This window comes from Acipenser ruthenus, chromosome 4 (assembly GCF_902713425.1).
Source record: "Acipenser ruthenus chromosome 4, fAciRut3.2 maternal haplotype, whole genome shotgun sequence".
Lineage (NCBI taxonomy): Eukaryota > Metazoa > Chordata > Actinopteri > Acipenseriformes > Acipenseridae > Acipenser > Acipenser ruthenus.
Genome location: NC_081192.1, coordinates 50,941,403 through 50,963,068, shown reverse-complemented (window position 1 = coordinate 50,963,068; position 21,666 = coordinate 50,941,403). Strand labels below are relative to the sequence as shown.

At 39.1% G+C, this 21,666-nt stretch overlaps 1 protein-coding gene across 1 annotated transcript; it reads left to right on the top strand.

Annotated features, from left to right (window-relative positions):
* The first annotated feature begins 16,056 nt into the window (after positions 1–16,056).
* Positions 16,057–20,664, top strand: LOC117399231 (myosin regulatory light polypeptide 9). Its single transcript, XM_033998281.3, has 4 exons — positions 16,057–16,200; positions 18,229–18,429; positions 19,222–19,383; positions 20,132–20,664. The coding sequence occupies exons 2-4, from the start codon at positions 18,246–18,248 to the stop codon at positions 20,302–20,304; spliced, it is 519 nt and encodes a 172-aa protein (XP_033854172.1). The 5' UTR covers positions 16,057–16,200; positions 18,229–18,245; the 3' UTR covers positions 20,305–20,664.
* Positions 20,665–21,666: the final 1,002 nt, after the last annotated feature.

Genomic DNA, 21,666 nt, shown 5'->3' with positions numbered 1-21,666 from the left:
GTCTATCCATTACAGTGTCAATTCAAATGGATGTTTACAGTAAGTCTTCAATTCTTAACATTTTTAAAATATTTAATATTAAACAAATGCACTCTTTCAAGGGTGATTGTAACCAGAAGGCTGTAGCTTAGAACACTGGCCCCTTTGCTTAAAATTTGAAAACTCCATTACAGTACTCTAAACTATCACCCACGATGTTGACATTGGGGTATCACTTTGATTCCAAATGGGACACTGGCATGTCAAGGACATACAGGGAGTGGGCTACATTTTCCACTGTGGGCAAATTTGAGGTGAAGTGAATGTCCTGGACCAAGATCTCCTGGCTCTTAGTCATGTAACCAGCTCCACTTACCACAACCACTCCTTAATGAATTACAGACAACACATTTGCAACACATAATACATTTTGTAGACCAAAGAAACTATAAGTAAAGCAGTCTAATTTAAAAGGTCTTAATTATAATAACTGGAACTATACTAAATTAATCTCTAATTGCATAATAACCTGTTGTTCGCTGCTTGCTTGTTTGAATATTTATTTTCTAGAAAGGTGGTGAGCAACACCTTTATTACAGTGTGACATCCTATCAGGGACAGGAAGGGAATGAGATAACATGGTGACTTAAAGGACTTCATCCCATTAAAATCTGAACTAAATTAAAGAGAGACAGTTAAAGGTCATTGGCTTCTATTTTAATCCAAACAATTGCTGCCATTCCTTCTCTTTGAAGTCTCATCGTGTCTCTCTGCCTGGTGGTCTGCCATTCTTCTGTGCCCTTTAAATAACACCAGTGCAAATTAGTTTTTGTTTTCTTTTTAAAACAGTGTTCAGTTTTGTAAAATAACAATATTTTTTAAAAATTGATGTAAAGTTTCCTTTCAAAATTTTATATGATTTGGTTACTAGTTTGTCCATTACTTACAAAACATTGCATATCATTCAGCGTGTGAACATGAATTTTAGTTTTCTGAAAATTGCACTTTTCTGTTTTGGACCAGTTAATCCCATAACAATATTGAGACCTATTTTCTGAAACGGTGGCTACTATGTGGCTTTTGAAATTGAAACTATGTTTTCCAAAAACTACTGGAAGTATTTATGCATAACATTGTACTTGAAGTTAGACTAATTCAACCTACAGTGAAAATGTGATAGTTCCAGAACCAAAAGGTTTTGGGCGTGTTACACAAAAGAATGACCTTTAAAGGGCAGATGAATAACCATGTAATATAACCACGTAATAGCTGATGTCAAGCTGACATTTACCCGCAACCTGTCTAATAGTTCTGCATTCTTTCTTTACTGTGTACTGGTACTGATGTATGGTCACTATCACACTCACAGAAAAACAGCATTTTGTGTTGAACATTTATGTCATGTGGACATTTGTAATTGGAAACTCCCACTGAGCCAGGCAGTTGCTAAAGGATGTCAAACGTACGTGGATCATTTGAAATAAAAGACACCTGGCAATTGTATATCCTCCTGGCTAATTAAGTAAATACAGTGTGCTGGGGCTTTCAAACCAGCTTTTTATGATCACTCAAGGGATCAATTATTTATTAACAGTTTTTTAAAAAAAAAATGTATTGCTTTAATCTGGGAAATATACAGTACCTTAGATGTGCATACAAAGGGATTGGTCACATTAGAAGTTAACTTTCCAAGCAGGCATTCTTAGCCTTGCCTTTAAGTCTGACACACTCCTCAGATATAACACAGAGTGAGTACCGATATGTGGATAGTTTTCAATGTCATATTCAAGTTTTTTTTTCTCTATTTGTAAAACAATGAGAATCATTCGCTATTTAAATAAATTCAATTTGCGCATTCACTGTCCCAAATTTAAATACATGATCTAGGAGCATTATTTAACATCCATGTGTATTTATCTAGACAGACGCTTGTCCAATTGTAATGCTTCTTACTAAAGACCTTCTTTAACACACGATACTGAGTCGGTCTGTCCTCCTGCCAGTTTGTCTGTCACACATTTTTTTTTGTTTCTGTAGCCCACCTGCTGGATGTTTACTCAACTGTGATTAAACTTGGTTTGGACATCCTTTAGCACAAATGAAAATATAAAGCATGAAAATATAAAAATATGGATGTGTATGGATGCATCTATCCATTTGTCTGTATGTCAAACTTACATTTAATGGCAATCCACTTTTTCATGTTGCTGATGGTTCTAATTTTCTATTTACAGGCAAGGCAGGAATAAATGCACTAACATGTCCAATTAATTAGAACTAAATAAAAGGAAAAGATCCTTCCAGTAGATCTTGCAGGATGGCTTGGAGTCGTGAGGTGGTGAGGTGTGGTGACGTCACGGACCAGGAAGTAACTGAACCAAAACAGTGGATGGGCGGGTGAAACTGAACGCTACTGCGGTCAGTGTATTTAATAAATAATAATACAAAACAAAAGATTTAAACAAATAACAAAACACAAAACAAAAAGGTGCGTTGGCAAAACAAATAAACAGAAACAAGTATACTTAAATATAGCAATTGTTCTTAACTGTTTTCTCTCTCCTCGCTCTCTCTGCTCCCAGTACTCTCCTCTGTACACTCTCCTCGCAGCACGGACAGCTGCAGGTTCTTATACTCTGGCCGAGGGGTTAACTAGCTGTTAATTATCTTATTACCCCTTGGCCACAGTCTGCACTCGTTTAGTAAGGATGCGTGACTGTCAGCTAGTTAAATAATCAGTAGCTGATCAGCCATGCATCCTCATGAGGTTTTTAAAATATAAAAACAATAACAAATACGCAGCGCTTTGAACTGCGCCGCAAACAAAAATACAAATAATAATAAATAAATATATAGGGGCGGGACACTCCGCCACACCATGCTATACAAATCTTTCTAAAATAACTATTCAGAATTCTGATAAGCCTTTCACTCTGCTGATTGGTATGGAAGGAGATAGGCAGATCATATTTTTGGACTTTCTCTTTATAAGTTTACAATGCATAATAATTGGCTGTCATTGACTGTCACTACAGAAGAAAGCCTGGCTGGGATTAATGTGAGCTTGTTCAAAGATTATTTTTTCCATCTGTTCCTCCCTCATCATACAAAACATGACAGCCCTGTGTAGGAATTTAAATATCAATTTCTCATATCATCCTTTGGTCTTTAGGAAGTTCCACAAAACCCTTGGAGAGGATTTTAGCCCAACACAGACACTTATACTTAATTTAAGAATGGAGATGTGAGGCACCTGTCACAAGTGATGTTTTATTAATTATTATTATTTTGTGCACTGAAATGATTTATTATTGTGTTTCCCATTTACGATGGTCCTTTACCCGATTTGTTTTTCTTTTGTATTTTCTTTTTGTTACACTTTGGAATCTGCATGTTTAAATCACTGTTTATTTTTGTGTGCACACTATTTTACCATCTGCATGAGCACTTTCCGCACATTAGTAGGAAGTCCCACCCCACACCCAGTTCAGCGAATTAGAGTATCCAGGGGGATATAAAAGAGTGAAGGACAGGAAGGAGGAAGGAAGTGGTGTAGGGAAGCAGTCTGCTTGTGGCTGCTGAAGGAAAACTGATTGCTGGAATTGTTAAACAGATGGAAGAGAAGAAAAAAAAAGGGTCTTGGCTACCCTGAAACAAGGATTCTGGCTGTAGGGTAATTAACGGATTTGGATCCTTTTGTTTTGTTGTTTTGTGATTTTTTGTTGTTTCAGGACTGTGCTACAATTTTTCTGTTTATTCTTTTCTCGATTATCTTATTTAGTTTATGTACTGCACCAACATATTTGTGACTGCTTTTTTTGTAGAAAGGTGATTTTTGGAGCTGCATTCATCTTTTTATTATTTTTTTTTTTTGGTCGTGCCCCCGCCCCCCCCCCCCCCCCCCCCCCTTTCCCCCTCAGGTTTCCTGTGATCTCCATTTTCGCTTTCTTCAGTGGCTCGGCGTATTGTTGCAGTGAGGTCCATTGATGGTTTGATACGTGGGATAGTGGAAGAGTGGGCAGCTGAGCAGTTTGGGAACCAACTTTAATCAGACTTCCAATACATTTACTGGACTTTATGTGTCAGCTAAACATTATATAGATATATAGATATATAATAGATATTTAAGACTTTTACCAAAAGGAGGGGATTACCTCAGTTTGTATTTTCAGGTACTCCTTCATTTTTAACTGTTTCTATTTGTTGTGAGTTTGTGTGGTTTTTAAAGAGCATTTTTATCCTGTTGAGAAACAATACAATCAGTTTTAACCTACCTGGTTTTCCCTTAGAGTGTGTGTTGGACCCCCAGGGATCAAAAGAACCTGTTCTGGGAAGGTTATTACTACTTGGTCATAAAGGTCCTTGTCCTTTTCAAACTCAAGGTGGCGTAGTTGGTACTATTCAAATCATTTATTTGCTTGTGGTTACCCCTGGTCACTCCACCCGTGACACAGGCAAATTTTTGGCGTAGTCAGCAGGATACCCGGTTTTTCCACACACGATGGATGCTCAGGAACTTGGGGTTGCCCCTGTGGTGAATACTATGGTAATGCCTTGGTTCATGGGGTTAGCATGGGTGCCTAAGTTTAATATGGAAGGGAACTATTGGGATTTGCGGGCACAAGTGCAGGCAATGCTGTGGTCGTATGGACTAAGAGGCTCAGCAAATAGACTTTCTCTGTGGTGCATTAAAGGGGACAGCGAAACAGGAAGTGCTTGTGCTTGAGGATGAAGAACGGGCTACCTGTGCATTAATGGAAGGTATTGAACAAACTATTTGGCGATAAAGCCTTTGTGGTGAAATTTGAGGGTAGAATTTTTCAAAGATTGTCAGCATAGGGGTGAAACTATGGGGGCTTTCACACTCCGGTTGTGTGAGCTGTTTTCCAGGTGGCGACAACGGGAACCTGAGGCACGGCACAAAGAGAGGAGGTACTGTGGGACCAATTTGTCTTCAGGCTGCTGCCAGGATCCATTCGACAAGAATTGCAGCAATAGGTACGTCGAAATCCTCGAATAACGTTTGCAGAGAATTCGAGTGGCCAAGATCCTGGAAAGGGAGGAGGAAGTAGAGTCCGAAGTAATTGCCTGCCCCGTGACTTTGCCTGGGCCTCTGGAACAGCCACCGTTGGATATGGAGGGCTGGAAGAATAGTATACGAGTAGAGCTGATGAAGGAACTTCAGCAGCAAATGCGAGAGGTGGGTAAGTCCCTCCAGGAGGAGATCCATGGGCAACCTAACCCCCAAACTGTAGATGTTGTTCCTGTGTCCTCTAGTGACCCTAGGGGAAGAGTCGAAGACTGACAGTACCGTTTGCGGTCCAGCCTACATTGGAACGATCAGGTACGGCCCATCTGTGCACACTGTGGTAAGAGTGGCCACATTAGACGGAACTGCTTGCAGCAACGTCATACCAGCCCTTTAAACTAAGACTCCCGGCCACAATAGGGCAAGTGGACTGGAGGACTGACCAGGTAGGGAGCTCAATAGAAGGGCCCATTACTTGGGGAATGTCCGGGGGTCGAAGTACAGATTCGTGGGGTGAAGATACCGTGTTTGTGGATACAGGTTCACAGGTTACTCTGTTTAGTAAAACTTTCTTCCAGAAATGGCTGGGTCGGGAATCAATGAAGGAGATTACTGATATCTCGTGGTTGAAGTTATGTGCTGCAAATGGACTATATATACCTGTAACAGGGGAGATCTGTGCTGACTCGTCTGGCGTGTTCATAGTGCTGCAGGGAGAGGGCAGCAGCTCGTCAATATCCGCCTGTCAGGCATGGCGGTGACACGGAGAGGGGGGAGAGTGGGTGTGCGAACTTTCCTTCTCTCCGAGTGGCTGGGAGGCGGGTCTTGGGAGAATTGCTGACCCTATAAGTTTTATTCTGCTGTTCCCTCAGGTCTGCCCACGGAGATGTAACCGGCGTGCGGAAGCGCTGGAGGACAATTAGCCGGGAGGAAAAATCCCAGCAAGAAAAAGAAATAATAAAAGACAGAAACCAAAGCACTAGCGGTAGCGGGGAGAACTCTTGGGCAGACCCCGATAAAGTGTATAGCAGGCTGAGGGAGCTGCTAGAGTAGGACGGAGACCCGGACCGTGCGGGTAGCGACGGTCGGGGTGAAGCTGCCGAGCGCAGCACTCTTTATTTTGTAGTTTTGTTTACTGTGTTTTGTTTTCCCTGTTCCTTTCGCCTTTTGATTAGTGTTTTGTTTTGTTTTAACTTCTGTACCCTGTACCGCTCTGGTATAGTTGTGGCTCTGTCGCTACCATAGCTGGTACGGCAAGCCACAGACAACAGCGCCCTCTGCGGGCTGAACCAAAAATCAGCTTCTAATAAAACTGGGCACCTGTGCGGTGTTTTCAGACTCATCTCTCTGTGTCCTGTGTCAGTGAATTACCCACCACCCTTCCACAATACCTTATAGGGTATGCAGTTTTGGATTTTGTTATAGGAAGAGTGGAAGTTCCAAATTGGGGAGTCGTCATCATAGAAGACAGTAACATGAGCTCAGATAAGGGGATCCTGGGAATGAACGTGATAAATTGTAGCACTAGCTACATGAATGCAGCATAAGTAATTTGCTGCCTGCTGCTCTTAATTGAGTATCAGAATACCTGGCCAGGTTAAGTTAATTCTCTATTCAATTGTTAAATAAGTAATTTTTTCCTTGTTTCTAAAGTAGGCCTTTCAGATTCATAAGGTAAAATTAGGTGAGGCTATATCAATTTACTGTCAGTTTTTGGTAAGGGGTTTATCTCTGCACTGGTCTCTCTCGTGGTTTTAACTGAATGATCTTTTTAATTCTAATTAGATTCAGGTGTTTTGCTAATTGCCTTGGCAAAGGGCTTATTGAGCTTGATTTATCATTATGTCTTTAAGTATCTTAATTGAGTGCTATTTAAATATGGCTATTACTTCCTGGGGGGGGGGGGGGGGTTGTGGATGTAGAGTTTTGGAGGAAGGAGCAGGGTTTTTTGAAGAGGAACGTTGCTGGTCTGTAAAGGAGAGACCGGGAAGCAATAATCTTTTGGTTGTTAGAAACGGTGTATTTTCTCTAATCTGCCATTTTCCAGTTTGAAAGTAACCAGTTTTCTAATCTCCTGCCAAAGTGTGTGTGTTGGACCCCCGGGAATCAAAAGATTGTGTAGTTGTGTAGGTGTCAACCAACTCATCTACTGATACAGACTGAGTAACTGGCGATTAATGTAATGCTTTACAGAACTTTACAGCTGTTGATGAATTAACTAAACAACTTTTGATTATTCGATCCTGGCTCTTTGTAGCGTAAGGTAATAAAACCTCAAAAAGAATTGCAAGATGATCAAAAATAGTCAGATCAGTAGTTATAATATTTTGAACAACCAGGCCATGAGAAATTACTAAATATAAAGTATGGCCACGTTTATGAGTGACCCTGACCCTGAACATGGTGGAAAAATCAAAGGAATCCAGTAACCCCAAGAATTCCGAACATTTAGAATCAGATTTAATATCGATATGGATATTAAAATCACCCAATAGAAGAATCCTATTGTAGTTGACAGACAATAGTGATAAAAACTCACTAAATTCAGTAAATGTTTGGCTTAGGCAGTCAATATATAATTACAATAAGAACAGGTCATTTGTTATTTACTGTTAAAGTTAACAGTTCATAAGATGTTCTAGGGGAGTGCACTGAAGAACAAATCTACAGATCCAGTTATACATTGTATTGATCTTCTTCAGTGACTCCTTACTAGCATTCCTATAGATCACATCGTTGTAGTCTAGAATAGGGAATAAAAGTTGTTGAGCTAATTTAAACCGTGCTGTAAAATTTAAACATTGTCGCTGACCATACAGTACTCCAAGCTTCCTACCAATTTTACTACATACATCTTTAATATGTTTTTCAAATTTAAGAGATGTGTCAATATAAACCCATAGATATTTAATTGTCAACTCTCTCCAATGGTGTAGTATTACAAGTAACACTAGTAAAATTTGAACTAGTATTTTTTATAATTTTCTCCGAACCAAATAGCATGATATTTGTCTTTTTTTTCATTTAAGATCAGACCATTTTCATCAAACCATTTTTGAAGTTCCAGAAAATCTCTGTAGTATCTTAGTTAAGTCATGGATATTATTAGAACTATAGTAAACCACAGAATCATCCGCATACATATATACAGAGATTTTCATGCAAATGTTAGTCATTAATAAAAATAGAAAATAAAAGAGGTCCAAGAATTGACCCTTGCGGGACACCTAGGGATATGGGCATGGACAACAGCTTGAGAACGCTCTGATAAATATGATTTAAACCACAACAATGTAATACCCGTAACTCCAAGATTACTTAACTTATTAAGACATGGTGTAAGGTCAACTAGGTCAAAAGCTTTAGAGAAGTCAAGAAAAATGGCACCAGTGATTTTCTTTGCCCCTAGTGTTACCTTTGTTACAATGTTCTCTGTTTAAAAGAGCAAAGAGCAGATTCTGCACAGTCCCACACACATTAGTTCAATGAGCTTGAGTTTGCTTGCCTGCACAGGTGTTCTCCAACAGAGAGACAGATTATTATTATTATTATTATTATTATTATTATAAGTAAATAACCTGGAATCATTTGCAGCCATTAGAGCACGCATGTTTTTTTATAGTTTTTATTTCTCCCAAGTGCTTGGAGAAGCCATGAATACATGAATACCACTTTGTAAGTGTGATGTTGTAGTCAGGTAGAACTTAAGAAGGCTTGTATGAGAAAAATAAAAATGCAGCTCTTCTTGTGACTCGGCTCAATCCATTCTAGTCACCAGCTTAAGTAAATATCTAATGTACAGTAAAAATAACAATAAAGTCAGTAAAGAAAAAAAACATGCTCCACTCAACTATTATCCCAGTGTCTTTGCTCCCCCTACTGCTTGATTTATTTTATGTTCTTCTCATCATTGTATTATCTACTGTATAGTTCAGTATTATTTTATTGATTAAAACCCCTCAGTGTTTATAACAAAAACTAAATGTATGGTGCAAATCATTTTTAGGTGACAATTTGGGCCAATATTGTGTAGTGACAAAGGGAAAAGACCAACATTTCAAAAACAGTCCTTATAAAAGTGTATCATAGTAAAAGCACAGCAAAGTGTAATAAAGCTTAGTAAAAGCCTGGTAAAGTGCAGGTAAGCAATGCAAAGCCAAGAGAGATGATAAACATATTCATGTAGCAAACCAGGCTAAACTATGGTAAATGCATAATAGAATTATGGGAAAAGACTGGTAAACTTTAACAACAGTCTTGGATAGTTTAATGAATATTAAACTTATACATGACTAAAATAAGACTTTAAATACTGGAGTAACTCATAATTAACAACAGAGCAACAGGTTTCTGTAGCTCACCTGCTGGATGTAAAACAAAATATATACTGTTGCATATAATGACAGTCTTTTCATCTTTTGAAAGGTTGTATGTGAAAGGCTCCCACCCTCCCCTTTTATAACACAGTGTGAATACTAATATAATGACATTGGTTCAAGAAAGAGCTGTAGAGAATGGCAGCGCTTTTTAAAGCGTATGGGGTTTTTCTTTCTCTCTTAGAGTTAATTGCACATCTCAGCCCAAAATATAGACTTTATTTTTATTGCACCACCCAGTCTGTGTGCACTGTCAGGAAATAAATAAACTGTTGACGCATTTTTCATCAAGATGCATCAACAAAACCTGTTAATATAGGTCAAACTGTTGAACCGTTCCTTGCATTGTATGAAACTTCCTTGGCATCTGGCCTTGAACATTATTCTAATCCTGGTTTTGTATCATTATGCCTATGCTGACTATGCCAGCTATTTGACCTTCTAGAAAGAGTACTAAGTTTTAAAATACATTAGCAGAATATGGCCCTGTGACAGAACAGAGGCTCTGTACACTGAGAAATGTGTTTTGTGGCTGGCAGCCATCATGGCTCAGGCATAGAGGAACTGCCTGAGCCAAGATGGCTGCTTTACACAGCCACATGTTAACTAATAGTTAATGAGAAAAGTGTGAAATGTAGCCAAGTAAGAATTTAATTATTGATGTCAATTGACCACTGGCCACACCCTATGAAAGAGAACAAATAAATGTTTGTTTTTAGGAGATGGTTCAGTGAAGGCACTTTGCCCAGACTGAACAGAGAAAAGAAAAGAGACGCAGAGAAAAGAGACGCAGAGAAAAGAGACGCAGAGAAAAGAGACGCAGAGAAAAGAGACGCAGAAAAAGGCACCGATTAGCAATCCCACATGACATTTCAGTTCCCGTTTTCTGGCATTTTGACATTTCTGGAAATCTGAAGTATCCAGTATAGAATTTCAATTGAATATTGATTGTTCTGAGAATTTTTTTATCATGGTGTTGTCAAAATTAAGATGGAACAGGGCATTATAAAGTGAGCTACAAAGATAAAAGGTTAAAGGTTTGAACCATGATTGTCCACTGTGGGAGCTGGAATTAAATACAACTGATCATATCCTGAAACATAAAAATAATAGCACTCTATTGTTAAAAATGAACATTCAAACAAAGATGTATCGTGTAATGGGCCGGCGGATGCACTCAATGACGCGATGTAGACCGTGCAACCTTTTCCCCTGCTTGTTGCTTTGACAGCCACTGGAACTCTGATTGCGAGTGAGTCTGTGCAATCGGACTATGCTGTTTGCAGAACTGGCTATACGGTCTACCAAAGTGCTTTTGCGCGCAGGAGCGCCAACTTTGTGGCATATACTGGTTCCCTGTGCTGGATACTGGGTGCAACTTTGCACCAGCGCTGGCCCCGGCCCCAGCCCCTACCAGGTGCGGCAGGGAATTAATGGGATTCAGTGGACTGGGACAGACAGCAAGCACTGATTGGTGCAAAGATAATTACACTGTTGCAATGTTGTAAGGCTGGTGGGGTATAAAGGGGGGCAGCCTGCGTGCTGGCAGTGTTAGTGTTAGTTGTGTCGCTGATTTGCCTATGTTGTTATTGTGTTGCTGTGCTGAAGCTGCTGTACAACTGTCCGATCCTGATTGAGCTGTTTAAGAGTTGCTGTTTTGAATTCCAAACCTGCTTTACACTCCTCATTTTAATGCTTTGCTACATTGGTGTCAGACTGGGATGGTTGGTCATGATTGCGGAGATGATGGCAGCAGGGTTACTCGAGCCCTCAAATAGCCCCTGGGCTGCCACGGTTGTGTTGGTAAAGAAAAAGGACTCATACCCCCTCCCCAGCATCGATGAGGCCCTGGACTATCGCTAGGTCATGTTGGTTCAGCTCCTTGGACTTACGCAGCCGGTACTGGCAGGTACAGCTGGCTCCTGAGACTCACCCCAAGACAGCATTCTCCATCCGCCAAGGACTGAGGCAGTTTGAGCAACTGCTGGAGCATGCGCTTGCCTCAGTTAACCTGGCAGCATGCTTCATCTACCTGGACAATCTAATGGTGCATGCCACTGCGTTCCAAGTGGCGCTGGCCATGGATCTGGCCAAGGTAGCTGTGGTGAAGGAATGGCCAATCCCTAAGACTGTGTCCAAGGTACGTATTTTCTAAGGCTTGGCATCCTATTACAGACGCTTTGTGAAGAGCTTTGCACACATACAGACTGAAAAGGGTTACTGTGCCTTTTTAGTATACCCATGAAAGAGTTGGTCAGATTTAAAAAAAAAAAAAAAAAAAAGTTTTTAACCAACTGTGGCAGAGCAGGGCTCTGCACTTGGAAATATTGGCAGGGATGGGGTTAAATTCTCCTCCCTGCCCAGGTTTATTGTGTCAGGTGGGAGTAATTACCAATCAATTAGTATCCAGCCACCTGCATAACCAATTACACCAACATAACCAATTATAGTGTCACTACTTGCGGCGCTGCCTTTGGAGAGCTGCGGGATGATCTCGCCAAGGCACCGGTCTTGGCTAGCCAGTGGCAGAATCGGGAGTCGGATTTCCAGCCAGGGGAGCAAGTCTAGGTCTACTGTTCCTGGCACCAGAAAGGACTACCCAAGCTGGCCAGTCACTGGGTGGACCTTGTGAGGTGTTGGAGCGTTTGTCGGGGGTGGTATACCGAGTGAAGCGACTGTTTGGCCCCCTACCTTGCCAGGATGGACTTGAACTCCCCTACAGGGAATGAGGAGTCAAACCCTTGCACGCCCAGCCAGACAGGGCTGCTATCAGGGAGCCCCAGACTTGTGGCTCAGGACAAACTCAGCGCCCGCACCCCCGAGACTGAGCCAGTGTGACCGCTGCCTGATACTAGACTGTACCTTGGACTAGTGCAGTGTAATGGGCCAGCAGGTGTGCTCGCTGCCACACTGCGGACTGTGCAGCCTTTTCCCATTCTTGACGCTTTGCTAGCCATTGGAACTGTGGCTGTGTGTGAGTCTGTGCTTGCAACAGGACTATGCTGTTTGCAGAACTGGTAACTAAAGGTAATTACACTGTTGTAAGGGTGGAGGGGTATTAAGGGGGGCAGCCTGTGTGCTGGCAGTGTTAGTGTTAGTGTTACTGCTAGTTCTGTCTGCTCTGTTGCTGTGCTGAAGCCACTGCCTGATCCTGACTGTGCTGTTTAATAACAAAGTTGCTGTTTTGAATTGCAAACCTGCTTCACTCTCCTTGTTTTATTGCTTTGCTACAATCTTTATACTGCATCACTGAACACTGACTAACAGCAGTGTTTGTTTTACTTTGTATTTTTACCCAAATGTAACAGGGTGATGGTACACACGTGGGTCATCACAGAATAATCATGAGACCGACACAGAGCAGTGGGTGTTGACATGCAGCACAGGCCAGATTTAATAAAGAAAACAAAACAAAGCTAAAAATAAGTTTGCCACACAAGGCGAGCGCTAGCCTTACTAAAAGAAACGTCCCCCTCCATGAACCTACTACATGCCTAAACTGGGCAGACACATGGCAAATGACATCTAATAGAGAAAAGTGTAAAGTATTGCATGCAGGCAATAAAAATGTGCATTATAAATATTATATGGGAGATACTGAAGATGGGAACTATGAAAAAGACCTAGGAGTTTATGCTGACTCAGAAATGTCTTCATCTAGACCAGGGGTGGGCAATTCCGGTCCTGGAGGGCCGGTGTCCCTCCTGGTTTTTGTTCCAACTGTGCTCTAAATTACTTAATTAGACCAATAATTGGTAATAATTGGTCTAATGAAGTAATTTAGGGCAAAGCTGGAACAAAAGCCAGGAGCGACACCGACCCTCCAGGACCGGAATTGCCCACCCCTGACCTAGACAATGTGGTGAAGCTATAAAAAAGGCCAACGAGATGCTCGGATATATTGTGAGAAGTGTTGAATTTAAATCAAGGAAGTAATGTTAAAACTTTACAATGCATTAGTAAAACCTCACCTAGAATATTGTGTGCAGTTCTGGTCACCTCGTTACAAAAAGGATATTGCTGCTCTAGAAAGAGTGCAAAGAATAGCAACCAGAATTATCCCGGGTTTAAAAGCCATGTCGTATGCAGACAGGCTAAAATAATTGAATCTATTCAGTCTTGAACAAAGAAGACTACGTGGCGATCTGATTCAAACATTCAAAATCCTAAAAGGTATAGACAATGTGGACCCAGGGGACTTTTTTGAGGTGAAAAAAGAAACAAGGACCAGGGGTCACAAATGGAGATTAGATAAAGGGGCATTCAGAACTGAAAATAGGAGGCACTTTTTTACACAGCGAATTGTGAGGGTCTGGAACCAACTCCCCATTAATGTTGTTGAAGCTGACACCCTGGGATCCTTCAAGAAGCTGCTTGATGAGATTCTGGGATCAATAAGCTACTAACAACCAAACGAGCAAGATGGGCTGAATGGCCTCCTCTCGTTTGTAAACTTTCTTATGTTCTTATGAAACCTCTCTATATTATATTCCACGAGATAAAAGTGTTTTCATACACCCTATAAAATGTTTTTTTTCCTGATATTGTATTTAATTTCTCATCGACTTTCAATCTATTTAATAATATTGTATGTATGTTGTTTCTATGTACAGAAGTTATATGGTCTGGGTTGCAAAATCTTGTTTAACAGGTAAGTCAAGTGCTTATTTATGCTCACTGGGAAAGATCATTTCGTAGATACCTACCTCAAGACTACAGTCTGTAAAGGATTACTGTGCCTTTTTAGTTTACCCATAAAAGAGTTGGTCAGATTTAAAAAAAATAATAAGTTTTTAACCAACATAACCAATTATTGCTGTCTCTTAATTTGAATGACCTGCTTAAAACACACCCAAGTTGCCATGTAAGTTCTTCAATTGAATACAACCCCAATCCGAATCTGTTTATTTTGGACACAACACAGTCACTAAGCAAATGTGCAGGTATCGTCACAGCCCATTTTCGTCTGATGAGTCATGTCTTCCACACCTCCAGTTATTATCTTATGGTAGAGAATCCCCCCATGTGAATTCTGCAGTGAAGTTACCAACTGCTGTCAGGATCTGAATATAGGGGTCGCCTTCTGAAAACCCCTCATGTTTTTTTTTTTTTTTTAAATTAAACATTCTGGCCTCTATTGCAGGGATGGAAATAAGACTCCCATTGTACTGCAGTTTGATCCATTCCTGGTTTTACTATTAGTTAATAAGACACACCTGAGCTTGTTACCTATTAACTGTGGCTAATTAAGCTCATAGTAAAACCTGGAATGGGTGATCTGCTATGAAATAGGAGTCTTACCTCCATCCCTGCTATTCTTTGAAGAAGAACTTATCTTGTGTTTATTTAAGATAAAAAGAAAGTAGTACATGATCTAATGCACAGAGGGAACTGGACGAATTTAGAAACATAAGTGTGTCACTGTCCAAAAGCTTTACATAGAACTAAGCAAACCAATAGGAATTCTCAATATTTTGGGGGGAATTTGTCTCCTACTACAAAAATAAGGATTGCTATTATAAACTTCAGTAAGCATTTTAAACACAGGGGATAAGGTACTGTACTGCATCAAAATATATAGAGCTTGGGTCAAAGTGATGCTATGGAGCCTGTAATGTATTATTGGTCAGAATGTTCAATATCATTGTGATAATAACGCAGATTTGACTGTTTTTTGGGGTTCAACCCTTTCCTGTACTTTTTATGAGGTACCATTACACATCAAACTTTCACGATGCTACAGGGTCTGTATGAAGGCATCCAGTCGCCTAACTTACTATCAGTCTCAAACTATAAAACAGTATAGTTAACTTCATTTTGATAGAGCAGGTCAAATTCCACACTTCAACCTTCAAACAAGTTGGTGCTTGATGCTTTCTGGAACGCGTCTGAAACAACCAGGCAGTGCCAAACAGAGAATGTAGCCGGCTTTGTTATTTCTGCCACTGTTTTGTTTTCAACATTTCCATTTTTATCACACACAGATAGATTGCAATATTTTAATAGCGGTACCGTACAGTCGGCACGATAAGGTGAAACAAATAATTAACCGAATGGTTTAGGCAAGGAACTGTAATAATATCTTTCAGTCAGTGAATTATTTTTTTTATTGAGGCAGGAAAGGAGATTTAAAAAATCAATTGTTTCAAACTTCTATTCCATAGAAACAGCAGCTAAAAGACTCATTGTTTTTTTTTTTCTTTACTGAAAAATGATATGACAACGTCCCCTCAGTTACGTATCAGTAATGTAGTGGTGATGAGACATAAATTGGGTTGGCAAATTGGCAACTGACATTTGTGACGCACTTATTTTTGTTGTCGATTGAAGAATACTTTTTCCGTGTTTTCAACCATTTAACTGCACCAAAGTCAACGAAGAACTAGTGTGTCAACACTACCTTGTGCAAAACTGACAGACAGGATGTCTTACTGCCTTTTCCTTATTTGGGCATCTTTCTCAGCGTGCGCACGTAGACAGAGAGGAATGCGTGGGCTATAACAAAAGCATTTCTGTGGGGAATCTCGCATAATAAACCAGTTAACAACACTTAACAAAGATTTTGGATATGATTTTACTTTATTAAATTTATTTTACTTTTTACTACCATTTTATTATGCAATAATAAAAGGTAAAATGTCTGAAGGTGTTGATTGTAAAATTGTGTGACGAGATACACTCCCCCCCACACATCACAGATGGTACCTTCTGTGCTTCCTGCCTGGAACACTCTGACCATTATCAGGAAGTTTCAGGCGGTGGTGCAGCTGTGAGGTTGGGCTTCGATTTTGTGTTTATTATCTAACCGGGTTTCAGGTAATGTATTGCTTTTATAGAAACTTTTTCCTCATAGATTTATACAGACCCGTACAGATGGCGTTTGCTATATGGATTTTGCTCACTGCGCAACTTTGGAGAAAAGCATAATACATTTACGAGGTGACTATTAAAAATTGTGCAGTGAGGCCCAGCGGAAGAAGCAATAGAACAGGGAAGCAGGGTGAAGTTAAGAGAACCACATTCTGATGAATTGATAGCGCTTCTAGTAGTGTTTAACATTGTATGTTATTACAAATACAATGTTAGTGGTAACTGGCCGGCATGGGTTGTTGTCCTATACAGTCTTTGTTATCCAACACAAAGCTGTTTGCTGTAGTAAAAATTAAAATATAAAAATAAAAAAAAGTCCGATGACAGGTAGGCCCAGGTCAGAATATAATGGGATCGGTAAGTATTTGGGTGTGGTGGTAATTACGTTGATGAACTTGTCCGTAAGGGAAATGTCTATTGTGGATTCATATTATTGTTATTTTGTCTTTTTACTTTAATATGAAAATTACAGGGAAACTGTTATTAGGACGTAATATTGGATAGTAATTACATTCAGTGGATGCAGGCTGTATTATTTTGAAGTTTCACTGCACTTTTACAATGCCCAGTTTTGAAATGAACTGTCATACATGTATATGTATTTCTTTTTAGAGTAAGTTGAGAGTATGAATAAGCACAGGTCCAGGTACTGATTGAAATGCATACAAGTTGAGTAAAAGCGAACACGTTACCTGAAGGGCTATGTGTTTGGATGGGTATTAAGCCTTTTATCTTGGGAGTCATTTCCTACAGTATATGTGGAAATAGCTGAAAACGTTCTGACTGTTTTAAGAAATGTATAAATCCATATTCTGTTTTAGTATGCCCCATGGATTTGCCTCATTGTGCCAGACGATGATATGTAACCCCATTACTGTCTTTGGTGAAGGGATTGTTATCTCCATCTTGTTGCAAAATATACACTTCATAGGCAAGAATACTACATACTCTTTCTTTACTCATGAGCGAACATAAACTTAAGACTAATAGCTGTATGAGCCTTGAAAGGAAATTAAGAGAATTGTGCAACTAGATTTCCAATGTGGAAGATTGACAACTACTTTTAATTGTATGACGTGTTAGCATTTTATAGTGCTTATGTGGTACTACTGGACTGCACCAGCAGTTATAATAGAACACCTTCCTACATAAACCGAATGAACTAGAACAAGTTGTTGAGGATTGACATTGCCTTTTTATAATTTTAGGAACTGCTTGCAAAATTACTATATCGACAAAGCATTAGATTGGCACTTGCCAAGTTTAATTAGGTCTGAAGTATAGATAGTTCTACGTTCTTAGACTTAACACAGTTAAGCAGGTAGTGGTGTTTGGTTTGATTCTAATATGGGACAGAGTTGCCTGGACTGTAGTCTAAAGTAGTTTCTAGTATGAGGTTGATTTGGGGGGGGGGGGGGGGATATGAGTCAGTCAGCTGTTGATTTGGATCCTTCTGGATAGTCTGGGGTCTGAAAGTGTATATGTACCTTCACACTCACATTGATGATGCAGGAGAGCAGAAAGTATGTAGATGTTATTTGTCTTCTCTTTTCATTCCCAGCCCTGCCTTTTAAATTCAAAATAGACCAATCTGACAACTTTTGATTTTGAGTAAATTGTTATGTTGATGTGAAAACACAGTAAACTGAACTTTGTAAATGGAATACAACAAACGTTGTACCCTTGAGCAAGGTAATTTACCTCAATTGCTCCAGTAAAAACCCAACTGTATAAATGGGTAATTGTATGTAAAAATAATGTGATGTCTGTATAATGTATAATGTGATATGTTGTAACAATTGTAAGTCACCCTGGATAAGGGTGTCTGCTAATAAATAAATAATAATAATAATAATAATAATAATAATAATAATAATAATAATAATAATAAATGTATGGATTGAGATATAGAGGATACTATATTTGGTATGTAAGCCAACTTGCTTATATGAATTATCATTTGTATCTCCTCAGGTCAATACAAAGCCAAAATGTCGAGCAAAAGGGCTAAGGGAAAGACCACCAAAAAGCGCCCACAGCGCGCAACTTCCAATGTCTTCGCCATGTTTGATCAGTCCCAGATTCAGGAGTTTAAAGAGGCTTTTAACATGATTGATCAGAATCGTGATGGTTTCATCGACAAAGAGGACTTGCACGACATGCTTGCATCACTTGGTAAGTGCTGAAGAGAAATTCTGAGTTATGTCATGAAACAGAATCTTGGCAGGAGGAGGGCTGGAAAGCACAAGTATTACATTTACACTCTTACCCCCCGTACACAGTTTATTAAGATATATTTATAATACTGTATTCTGCCAAAACTGGCTTTAGAACATTGGGCCATGGCCAGTTTAAGTGCACATTAATTTGCTTTTGTGTGGAAACATTGCATCCTTGCCTGCTGACTGATGCAATTTTAAAACTGACTGAGTAGTATTGCACATATCTGCAGATCACTAAACATGCTTGGTTTTAACTGATGTGTCTGTCTCTGCATTTTGAAAATCTCCATTTCGTTCATGTCTCGTGATTGTGTGACATTCGCAGCTATACGTTTAGGTTGGAAGTATTGAGTTTTTAATTCATGTTCCATTTGCCTTGCTTTTTCTATACAGCCATAATATGACCACAACATTTAAAAAAATTTAACTCAAACCAATTAACAAAATGTTTTCTGCCTCTATACATCCTGAATTCTAAGGTCACATGACAGAATTGTACATTGTATGGATTCACTTTGAAGTAATGTTACTAATTGTTATGGCACATGACAGAATCTAGAATATAATGGCCTATTTAACTGTTTACATGTATTTTGCTTTGACATTTGTTACATATTGTTAATGAAGGCTATGAGTGTAGGTTGTAACTGCTATTCTACAAGCTGTGGATTGAGGTCATGGATAACTTTTCGTGGTACCAGTAGCCTAATTTTGTGCTACGAATACACCTTTTATCTGCAAACAGGAAAGAACCCAACAGAGGAATACCTGGAAGCTATGATGAACGAGGCCCCTGGTCCCATTAACTTCACAATGTTTCTGACCATGTTTGGTGAAAAGTTGAATGGAACAGATCCTGAGGATGTTATTAGAAATGCATTTGCCTGCTTTGATGAAGAAGGCACAGGTAAGATGAAATTACTCCGAACTTTTTGCTTCCATGTGGGTAGGCTGTCTATCCTCTTGCTGTTCCATAATAAAATTGCATGTTCTATTGGTAACCATACTTACTCCTATAGGTATTTGCTCTTATTGGGAAATCATTCTCATACATGTTCTTACTGGACTTTACTAATATAAGCAAATATTTACTATAAGTTATAACTGCTCTTAGTGAAACTTGCTCTTACTTATACCTTACTGTATTCTTTATTTTGCTCTTAAATTTAATCTTATTGTACTTTTATAACTATATGATTCTTCAATGTGGTATTTTATAATGCAATACTTTATTTTATAACAATAGTAAGTTGCCCTGGATAAGGGCGTCTGCTAAGAAATAAATTAATAATAAATAATAATATTGCCATCTTTAAAAAACATTATAACTAAATAACTAAAAAAAGTGTATCATGCAAAAGAGATCACTTCAGTATACATTTTGGATTACAGTTTGATTTAACATAATTAATAATAAATTAGGACATAAGGCTGAAGGTGAAAACTCATTGGTATTAATGTTCCTATGTAGCATAGTTGTAACCCATATTGGAATAAATATGGTTACAAAGTTAAAATACAAAGTTATCATGATTTTAAAACGTTGTTCCTGGGTATTAAATACATCTATTGTGTCTTTAAATCCAGGATGCATTGAAGTAAAGTATAATAATCGATTAATCTATGAGTCTAATCCATTATCCTTTTTTAATCAGGTGCTATCCAAGAAGACTACTTGAGAGAGCTCTTGACCACAATGGGAGACCGGTTTACAGATGAGGAGGTTGATGAGCTATTCAGAGAGGCACCGATTGACAAAAAGGGCAACTTCAGCTATGTTGAGTTTACACGCATCCTGAAACATGGCGCAAAGGACAAAGACGATTAAGCATGGATTGCAAAAATATGCATTGTCTTCTCGTTCATATTATTATATATCCTATTTGTTTTGCATGCATGCCTTGGCTTTAAAACAAAATAATAATAACAAAAAAAAAAACTTGCTTTTCACCATATTTATGAAACTACTCCAAGTCATTCTGGCAAATTTGCACATGTGTAATTAAAGGTTGGAAGTACATTTATGATGATGATGATGGGGTGAACATTCTGCTAACAAATAAAAAAATAAATAATGTGAAAATTGGCCTGGGGGGGAAAAAAAAAGCCTTTGTCAATCTTACTCCTGGTTTAGCTGGATTTTTACATTTTGTAATAAACTTTTGAAATAAAGATCGCTATCAACTCATGTGGTTTTAATTTTTCCATCTGATAGAGGCAATGCAAAATACATTACGGGCAAGAGTGGGAAGTATGGACTCCGAGTTAGAGGTTTTGGAAAATATTTGAAGTGCCTGTCTTTAGATCCAAAGTGTACACGACATTGCCCTCTCTGCAACAGCAAAGTAACAATTACACAAGCATCGGATTAAAACATTTTAAAATGTTGATTCTTGAATTGTAGTTCTTTCAGAGGCACAGAATGACCTTTTAAAGGAAGAATTTCAAGACTTACAGAAACACACAGTTTAATCTGTCACAATCACAGGTGCTGTACATGTTAAGGGGCTTTTAAGAGTTTTGTATTTTGCAGCTGAGTCTTTCTAGCAAGTATGTTGCAGCACAATTCAAGTCAAATAATTTTTTCATCCAGAGATTGAATAAGTTTATAGTAGTGTGTTGTTTTTTTTTTTTTTTTTTAAATGAGACCAGGACACCATGAAGGACATTCTTGAATATTGTTACGCAAAGTGTTAAATCAGTTAAATCAACATCTTACTTGCATTTTAACAAAAGTTCACAATCCATGTAAACTAACATATAGCATTCGCATCCAACTATGCCTACATTATGTATGTCTTTAAGTGCTCATCTCTTGCCAGTTGCTTCATCTTCACTGCAGTGTCATGGGAATAGCATGGGCGGCCATAGAGGGCGGGGAAGTGAGCCTCATTTACCCCCAAAGGTTGGAATCCCGGCTCCCCGCATAACCTCACACCCATGGGACAAACAATAGTTCACATGCAAATGCATAACATTTATGAAAGGAGAAAAAAAGACTACTAGATAAACAAGATGTATTACTTGTTGGACAAAAGAACGGGTAGAGTGAAATTATGTGTTTACCTGCCACACCGTGGAGTGGACCCCCCCCCCCCCCAATATTAGCGAGGAAAACATCTGATGGACCCGGCGGATCAGGCAGCCCCCACTACACGCATGCTAACAATTTTTTGGTGAGCTGCAGCTA

What these genes read in the sequence shown, in the direction of transcription:
- LOC117399231 (XM_033998281.3), top strand. Translation starts at nt 18,246, where the DNA reads ATGTCGAGCAAAAGGGCTAAGGGAAAGACCACCAAAAAGCGCCCACAG. An exon ending in CGACATGCTTGCATCACTTG is followed by an intron (nt 18,430 to 19,221) that starts GTAAGTGCTGAA and finishes ATCTGCAAACAG; the next exon opens with GAAAGAACCCAACAGAGGAA. An exon ending in CTTTGATGAAGAAGGCACAG is followed by an intron (nt 19,384 to 20,131) that starts GTAAGATGAAAT and finishes TTTTTTAATCAG; the next exon opens with GTGCTATCCAAGAAGACTAC.